The following is an 8,991-nucleotide window of genomic DNA, read 5'->3' as shown; positions in this document are numbered from 1 at the left end:
ACATCAACCATGTTGACTTGCGATGTTGATTCCCTTCTGCCATTGGGACAATCTCTGGTGTAGTGGTCATTTGTGTTGCACTGTGTACAAGAGGGTCCCCCAAATGGTTGTGTACAATCATCTTGGTAGTGGCCATACTCGCCACATCTATAGCACATGATGGGCCTACGAAAGTTGGTACCTCTGCCTCCACGTCCACCTCGGAACCCACCCTGTTGACCGCGAACATAAGGGGGTCCATATCCACCCCCTGACATAGGTGGTTGATACTGTGCATAGTAGGGCGGAGGGTAGAAGTATGGAGCCCCAAATTCACTAGGAGTAGGAGCTTGGAGCAAAGGAGGATTAGGAGGATTAGGAAGTAGTGGAGGTGGAATGATAGGGTGGGTGGGTGGTTCAGGTGCCTTCACAGGGGCTGAAGCTAGGGGTACTGGCCCTGAAGTGGTCGGTGCAGCTTTGTTGATTGTAGCCACCAGTGGCTCCCCAATTGGATACTCCGGCAGAAGCTTCCTCAACCCCTTAAGATACCTACACTCGGAGGCATCATGTCCATGAATTTCACAAAATGTGCAAAAGGAGGTTGGGGTGGGTACCTTACGCTTCGATGGACATTCCCAGTAGCCATGGCCAGAACCCTTGCAGTCCGTGCACCAGAGACCACTTCTTATCTGAGCTTCAAAGGGTGACGGTCCATCCACTTTTGTTCTGTCTTTCAGACCTTCTTTGATTTCTTCTAATTCCTTCTTGAGTTGCTGCCATGCCTATGAGCCCTCTTCTCTCGGAAGTTGGGCGGTCTGAGCGGGTGTTGAGGCGAAACTTAACTGGGACCGTTCCATCTTCACCGCTTCCCTCAGAAATTCTTGTAGTGAGGCATGCTCAGGAAGTTTGTCAACCAACCTTATAGCAATGGTGGAGGGTAAGGCCTTCAAAAACCACCCCTTCATGACGGCGTCATTGGGTGGCACCGACATCTTTGCCGCCAAGACCCTCATCCTTGTGTACATCTCAGAGATGCTCTCTCCAGGCTTCATGGTGTCAGTGGATAACTCTTGGACAATCATGTGTTCGAATTTTTCCAACTTGAAAGTGCGTAAGAATTCCTCCCTTAGGTCTGTCCACGTCTGGAAGTGGTCCGGAGGAAATTGACTATACCATACATCCGCAGCATCCTCCAATGACGAGGGAAAGATGTGAAGGAACGCATGCTCATTCTCCACACCTTTAGCTCTACATGCTGTGAGGAACTTCCTCACATGAGCTTCCGCATCTTCATGGAGGTGGCCTTTGAACTTTTGAGTCTTCACGTGGACCTTGTTGAGTAGCTCGAGAAGTCTCGCTCTGTCTGGAGGACTGAGAACGGCCGTCCCCACCCGAGAGGTTGGAGAGGGGGCCATCCCCACCCGAGAGGTTGGAGAGGATGCAAGAGTTGGAGGGAGTCCCGATGGGGCTGTAATGAGTGTTGGTGCTCCCGAGGAGGAGACCACCCCGACAACCCCTCCTGTGGAGGACCACAATGGAGAAGTCACTACTGATGTAGTCATAGAGGAAGTGTACCCAGATGGTAGGGCGTAAGTGGGGGGTCTCGGTGTTGCAGAGGGAAAGGGTGAGAACATGGAAGATGTGGGGGTGAAAGAGGATGGGAGAGCATTTGGGAAAGAGAGGGACGGAGTTGAAGTCATGGATGAGTAAGCAGAAGGGAAGGAAGAAGGTGATGGAAAAGGCAACACCGGTGTGGATGGAAAGGGAGATGAAACCATCATGGCAGGTAAAGGCATGGCCGGAACAAAAGTACCCCCCAATGGAATAGATATAGAAGAGGGATTAGCTAGGAGCCCAGAGCTATGCGTAACAGATGAGGTAGCAGCTTGTCCACAAGAGGTTGAGGCGGGAGCAGATGGAGTCACCACTCCGGTAGAAGAGGTGGTTGATGAAGACATCGTTGCAGGAGGAGGAGAGGGGCTGCCTTGACCTTGATGAGTCCCTGAGGAGTCCTCGTCCTTAGTACCCTCTTCTTTCACCTGTTCTCCGCTTTGCACTTCTTCTTCTCCGGATTCCGGATCTGACCACCAGGGTTCTTGTTGGTCCAAGTCAATGAGAGTGTCGATGAAGTTACTTGCTTTGGCTACTGCTCCAATGAGCTCACTTTGTGCTCGAGTTGAGGACTTCGCAAACTTTCGTCGCACGTAATGCTTCTTGTACCTAGTTTGGTCTGCCGGAAGTCTTTTCTCCACTCTCCTCAAGTACCTCCTAGTTCTCTCACTAGCTCCTTCAAATGTTTCAGAACTACTCAGCATAAGACCTCTCTCTAGGACCCTAGATCACCACTTCACTCGTGCTACTCAACACCAGCAGTGTCCCACTGTGATCGCCATAAACTGTCTGAGGGGGGGGGTTTCCTAACACTTCCGGAAGTATTACCGGAGGCCTAGGGCCACTGGTGCGAGAAGCGAGTAAGACGTGCCATAAGTGTCACTGATGGTACGTAGGTGAGTGCTTGTCGATGGTGTCAACTATGTGCAAGCGGTAGATGGTGTCAACTATGTGCAAGCGGTACAAGTGCTGAAGTGATGTGAGCAAGAAGAAGACCAAAGCGGAACAACATCATGAAAGCCATCCCTCGACATGAACAGCAAGGAACTTCAACCACATGACACAGGTCCGTTGTACCAGGTGAAGGGAGAGGAGGGGAGGAGAACACAACGAAAAGAGATTTTAGAGTAGCGAGCAGAGATGGGAAGTAGCATAACTCATTAGAAAGCAAGATGACTGATACACTCCCCGAAGATACACACGAGGCGAGCTCTTGACTCTAGCCTCTCACTCCTTCACTCTCGCCTCTCGTCCCTGCCAGAATGTCCCTCCCCTTTCCCCTTTCCCCCTCTTCACCTTCTCCTCCTCTGCTCCACCCCCCGCTACCAATCTCCACACCTTCTTCCTATTGGTTGCCTTCTTGCACCCTTAGCCATCCTTAGCCATTCCACCGTTTGTGGGCCGCTCTGTCCTTGATGGCTTCCGCAACACTCCAGCCTGTCCTGGGTCAGTGAATCCCGTGCTCCATGTGTTCTCCTGCACTCCTGACACTAGTTGGTTGAGAGGGTTGGTGCACCACCTATGCCTCTTAACTGTTGGACTGCTTCCCATGTGCACCAACAGGTGTATCCCGCGTACCATTGCGCCAATACTTCCCTCTGATTGACTTTGACCATGGTGAGTCGAGGTTGAGGTTTGGCACTCTTCAGTCATGTATTGCTTCCGTCATGTCCATGTCAAGTCCATGTCATGTCCAAGTCATGTCCATGTCAAGTCATGTCATGTCCAAGTCATGTCCATGTCAAGTCCAAGATGTGAACACATGTGAACACGCTGCGACTAGGTATGACCAAGGTCTAACAACTTGGCATGTTGCTGAGGTGACCATGACGTGACCCAAGTGTGACTCTTGGTGGGTCGCCATAAACTTTGAGTACAACAGGCTGGTTGGGACTTGGAAGTTGGAACTTGGGCGGAATCAGCATTGAGCAAGGGACAAGCAACTAGCAACTAGCTTACAGAATCACAAATGAGGCATTGAATGGCAAAGCTTTACAATTAAAACTTGAAAGTACCTGGAGTTTAGACTGTGGACAGTCGATGCTTGGAAGTTGGAGTCCATCGGATTCGCGAATCAAGCTTGCTAGTTGAGGTTGTATTATTGTAGAACTTTGTACTATGTAGTGTGAACTGTATAGAATGGAGTCTGGAGTACGAGTATGAGTTTGCTGCTGAAGTTTTAACAATGCAAACTTCAAGAAACGTCACGACCTATCAGAGTCTTGGAGCAATGAAAACATCAAGAAAGTTCTTGTTAACCCTAAGATAAAGATAGGTAACGGGTTGATCTACGGCTACCACTAAATTAGATCTACGGCTATAAATCAATCTTCTATTTACTGTTATATTACTTTAAATACTATCTATATTATATTATATTATATATATATATATATGATTAATTTTTAAAGCTAACGCGTATTTTAAAGAAACCTTTAATTATAGCCTAGATTTTTAAGGTGAAAAAATACATTTTGCCATAAAATTTTGCCCTTACACATAACCTGCTTGGCACAACTTAAGCCGGTTTTGATCCAGTTTTTACCAGTGCAAAATACACTATAAAGGGAGGTTTTTTTCTAGCAATGCTAGACAACTATCATCAAATTGCACCAACTCCACTCATAGGCTCATTCTTGAAAAACTCGAAATGGTGAAAAACTACACAAGTATCATCAAACTTCATTGAAAGGCTCGTTATTTGAAGATTGGTATTGCAATACCTTGAAGCCTTGTCTTCCATCTCTTCCATCTTCACAAGAGTCCTCTTCCTGCAGCCCTTCATCCTTTCTCTTGGCAATGACTCTCCCATTGCATCGTGCTTCTCATCCGCTCAGGCTTCTGAGCTCCTTTCCTTCTCTTCTTGTCTTGCTTTTTCTCGAATGGGACCGGCAGCCGCAGCAGCTACCAAGAATCAATTGCTCCTACGAAGGAATTTTGTTTGTTGTTATCAATGCTTGGGCAGAAAGTCAAATGCCGTGAGTGTGCCTCTCTCTGATCCTTTTCGTGCCCAATTGCGCTTTGCCCGCATGCTGTTTGTTGTTTTTGTCACCATTCAGCTTTTGCCCTTATGGGTCAACAGAAATGCTCAACTTCGCTGCTCAGACAAACAAATAAGGGAACACGGACTGAGAAATCGTTCACGTTCTTCAAAGTACAGGCATACATGGGGACCCCGAGCCAACCTAAAGCGCAATCTTGTGAGAATTCGAGCATGAACCTTGGAGTTTTCGAGGGGATTTCTGTCAGGTATCGAAGAATTGACATGGAGTTTGTTGTTCGTAATGTAAAGGCTAGTGAAATTTCTCATGCGTTTTTCAAAATATCTAATTTTGCAAAGGTATCTCGCTTGAATTACCTTTATATTGTCGTTGGGTGCATGTTTAGTGAGCTGTGTAAGGAGGGGCGGCTGGACGAGGCCCTTCATGCTGTGGACCTGATGGAGCAACGTGGGACTCCTATAACTATGGACATCGTTTTCTCCCTTCTCCAGGGTTGCACTGGAAAAAAAGACCTGACAGCAAGCAGGCGGGTGCATGCTGTGATGATCAACGCTGGATGTGATTTATCTGCATGTCTGGTTGACCACCTTATCCGCCAGTTTGCAGTTTGTGGAAGCTTGCTGGAAGCGAACCAAACATTTTGTAAGGTTTTAAATCCAAGTGTGTACACATGGGATGCAATTATTTCGGCCCATGCTAGGCTTGGAGAAAGTGACAGGGCCTTGGAATTGTATCACATAATGCAGGAGAAAGGGTCTGAGCCAAACAAGGTTATATTATCAGGAACCTTAACTGTATGCGGGAACCTTGGAGCTTTATGGCAGGGAAGGTTGATACATGACAAGATAATCAGAGATAAGGTAGAATCTGATGTAGTTATCGGGAGCACTCTTATCTGCATGTATGCCAAATGCGGGAGCTTACAAGAGGCGCTTAATGTGTTCAACAAACTGCTAAATCGCAATGTTGTGTCATTCGGTGCAATGATTCAAGCATATGTGCAGCATGGGCATGGTCATTCAGCTCTTGAACTTTTTGACAAACTGCAAAAAGAGGGCATACAACCAAATAGAGTTATATATTTGTGCACTTTGAAAGCATGTGGCAGTATAGGGGCTATAGAACAGGGCAGGCTAATACATAATCAATTCAATAGGACTGTGCTTGAAGCAGATACAGTTATTGGGAGCAGCATTGTGGACATGTATGCAAAATGTGGCAGCCTCAAAGAGGCGCACAGTGTGTTCAACAGATTACAGAATCGGGATGTGGTGGCCTGGGGTACAATGATTGCAGGATATGCTCAACATACTTATGCCTTTGAACTTTTTGAGAAAATGCAGCAGGAAGGCATCAAACCAAACCAGCATATTTTTTCATGTATTTTGAAAGCATGCGGCTGCTTAGGGGAAATGTGTCGAGGAAGGATAATACATTATCAGATAATTAAAAGTGGAATTGAATCATCTATGGTCATTTCAAATAGCCTTCTTGACATGTATGCCAACTGTGGGAGCCTTGAGGAGGCATGCAAAATATTTGAAGGCTTGACTTGTAGAGATGTGGTGTCTTGGGGTGCAATGATGGCAGGATATGCCGAGCATGGGCATGGTCTTTCTGCTTTTAAACTTTTCAAAACAATGCAAGACAAGGGGGTAAAGCCTGACAAAGGCATTTTTTTGTCCATGTTGAAGGCATGTGGTACACTGAAAGCCATAGGGCAGGGCAGGCTAATACATGACCAAATATTACGAAGTGGACTCCAAACTATTTCGGATGTCGCTAATTCTCTTGTTGACATGTATGCCAAATGTGGAAGTGTAGATGAAGGGCACAAAGTATTTGATGAATTACTAGACCGAGATGTTGTCTCTTGGGGAGCAATGATTGCAGGATATGCACAGCATGGATATAATCATTCTGTTCTAAGACTTCTCCAGAAAATGCGACAAGAGGGGACAACACCAAGCAAGCTCATCTTTTTGTGCTCTTTGAAAGCGTGTGGCAACATAGGAGAGTTATACCAGGGCAGGCTAATTCATGAGCAGCTAACTAAGAAAGGACTTGAACTAGATTTGATGGTTGCAAACACCCTTGTTGACATGTATGCCAAGTGTGAGAACCTAGATGAGGCATGCATTGTTTTTGACACAATTCCTAATAGAGACGTGGTGTCATGGGGCGCGATGATTGGAGGACAGTCTCAACATGGGAATGATCTTCATGCTCTTCAATTGTTTGAGAAAATGCAACAGGAGGGCATAGTACCTAATGAAGTCATATTTTTGTGTATGTTGAAAGCTTGTGGCAATATAGGAGGCATACAGCAGGGCAGGTTGACACATGAGTTGATCATGAAAAGTGGACTTGAATCAGGTGCCATTATTGGAAGCACCCTTGCCAACATATATGCAAAGTATGGGAGCTTAGAGGAGGCGCTCAAGGTGTTTGACGAGTTGCCACATAGAAATGCCGTGTCGTGGCGTGCTATAATTGCAGGTAATGCTTGGCATGGGCATGTTCTTTCTGCAATTGAACTATTTTTAAAAATGCAGGAGGAGGGCGTAGAGCCCGACAAAGTCATTTTTTTGTCCATCCTGAAGGCTTGTGGTTGTATAGGATCTGTTGGCCAGGGCAGGCTGATACATGACAAAATCATTAGAAATGGACTTAAATTAGAGCCGGTTATTGGGAACACCCTGGTTGACATGTATGCAAAATGTGGGAGCTTGGAGGAGGCACATAAAGTGTTTTTGCAATTGCAGAGTCCAAACATTGTATCATGGGGTGCAATGATTGCAGGGTATGTCTTGGTTGGCAGCTGCGAGCTAGCTGATCAATTTCTCAAGGGCATGCAACTGCAAGGATTGAAGCCCAATGAGGTGATTTTCACAAGTATTCTTGCTGCTTGCAGTCATGCAGGCTTGGTGGAGGAAGGCTGTCAATATTTGAAATTGATGTGGGAAGAACATGGCATCATTCCTACTGTCAAACACTGTAACTGTATGGTTGATATTCTTGCCCGTACAGGATGCTTGAATGAGGCTGATGACTTGCTTCAAACAATGCCATTTTTCACAGATATAATTGGATGGAGGTGTTTGCTCACTTGTTGCAGAACTTATGGCAGTGTGGGCCTTGGAAGACAATGCCTCAGTCGAATCATGGGCTTGAATGCTGATGATGCTTCTGGCTACGTGCTTATGTCAAACATCTATGCAGATGCTTGCATGTGGGGGGATGCTGATAAAGTACAAGAGCTGAGAAAATGTGCAGGCATACAAAAGAAGCTTGGGAGAGCCTGGATTGAGGCTAATGATAAGGTCCATGAATTTATTGTGGCCGGCAAAGGTCACCCACAAAGTATTCAAGTGTATGCTAAGCTAGATACCTTAAGCAGGGTGATAAAAGAAGAAGGGCACATGCCTAAATTGGAGCTAGTCTGGGGGCTACTTTTGGATGAGAACAAGGATGATGTCTTAAGCATACATTCTGAAGAAGTCATCATAGCTTATAGGGATGTTAATGCACTTCAGGATATCCAAGTATTAGCAAATGTTGAATTCTTTAATAGTTTGCATTCTGCCAATGAGGCTGTATTTAACTTTGAATTACAAAAGGTTACAAGTACAGATTTTTGTGACTTACAATGACAGATGCATTCCTGTTTTGATAAAAGCGAGATGAAGTAGAAAGCTACGCGCCCATCTTTTAGGGCTCGTATAGTAATTAGATTTTTGTTGTGAACCTCGATGAGATAAAGTAGAAAGCTAGGCATGCATCTTTTAGGACTGATATGTTAGTTGTGAACCTTGCAAGACATGGCAGGTGTCGCCCATTTTTCTCTTTCCTCTAATCTTTACACATGATTTTATCTATTTAATCTCTGTCTGTGCAACGGATTGCTCAATTTGATGGCATTCCACAAGCAATATAGAGACAATGCTGCGAAGCACGTGGTACGAGACAGATTGTTTCCTTGCATCTCGCTCACATCTTTGATCGCAGAGTTGGAACCTTCCCCTGGAACTCGACGCTGCATGCCTCTTCCTGTTAGGAGAACGTACCTGCGACGCATTTTGCAGCTCGTATTCGAAGGGGAGCAAGAAAGTTATGTTCGTTGATACCTTGGCTTTGGTAGGATATGGCATATTTTTGGGTCTTGGATTGATGCCAGAGCAAGCGGAGGCCGTGACTGCTTCCATAATCAAGGTTCTCTGTCAATGACAGCATGGATAACGTTTCGCACACGTTTGTGTCCAAGCCTGATATCCAAAAGGTAGCTATCTGCACAGTTCATAGTGTTTGCCGAATTGGGCGTTTGATTCCGGTAGATTTGATGAAGGTTGCATTCAGTTTGAAGCGCTTACAGGGGTCAAAAATTCTACTGTATACCAAA

General features: G+C 45.8%; 1 protein-coding gene across 1 annotated transcript; it reads left to right on the top strand.

The window, feature by feature from the left end:
- Nucleotides 1-4,212: 4,212 nt before the first annotated feature.
- LOC147905513 (pentatricopeptide repeat-containing protein At2g33680-like) lies at nucleotides 4,213-8,245 on the top strand. The gene is made up of 3 exons (XM_087384697.1): nucleotides 4,213-4,568; nucleotides 4,673-4,839; nucleotides 4,978-8,245. Exons 1-3 carry the CDS (start codon nucleotides 4,473-4,475, stop codon nucleotides 8,243-8,245), a joined length of 3,531 nt encoding a protein of 1,176 aa, XP_087240823.1. The 5' UTR covers nucleotides 4,213-4,472.
- The last annotated feature ends 746 nt before the right edge of the window (nucleotides 8,246-8,991 follow it).

Source organism: Dipteris shenzhenensis, chromosome 1 (genome assembly GCF_047967505.1).
Source record: "Dipteris shenzhenensis isolate YYH24624 ecotype China chromosome 1, Dip_SZ_1.0, whole genome shotgun sequence".
Lineage (NCBI taxonomy): Eukaryota > Viridiplantae > Streptophyta > Polypodiopsida > Gleicheniales > Dipteridaceae > Dipteris > Dipteris shenzhenensis.
Note: the sequence above shows the minus strand (reverse complement) of the source record. Positions and strands in the feature narration are given on the sequence as shown.

What these genes read in the sequence shown, in the direction of transcription:
- LOC147905513 (XM_087384697.1), top strand. Translation starts at nt 4,473, where the DNA reads ATGGGACCGGCAGCCGCAGCAGCTACCAAGAATCAATTGCTCCTACGA. An exon ending in TGGGCAGAAAGTCAAATGCC is followed by an intron (nt 4,569 to 4,672) that starts GTGAGTGTGCCT and finishes ATGGGTCAACAG; the next exon opens with AAATGCTCAACTTCGCTGCT. An exon ending in TTCGAGGGGATTTCTGTCAG is followed by an intron (nt 4,840 to 4,977) that starts GTATCGAAGAAT and finishes GTGCATGTTTAG; the next exon opens with TGAGCTGTGTAAGGAGGGGC.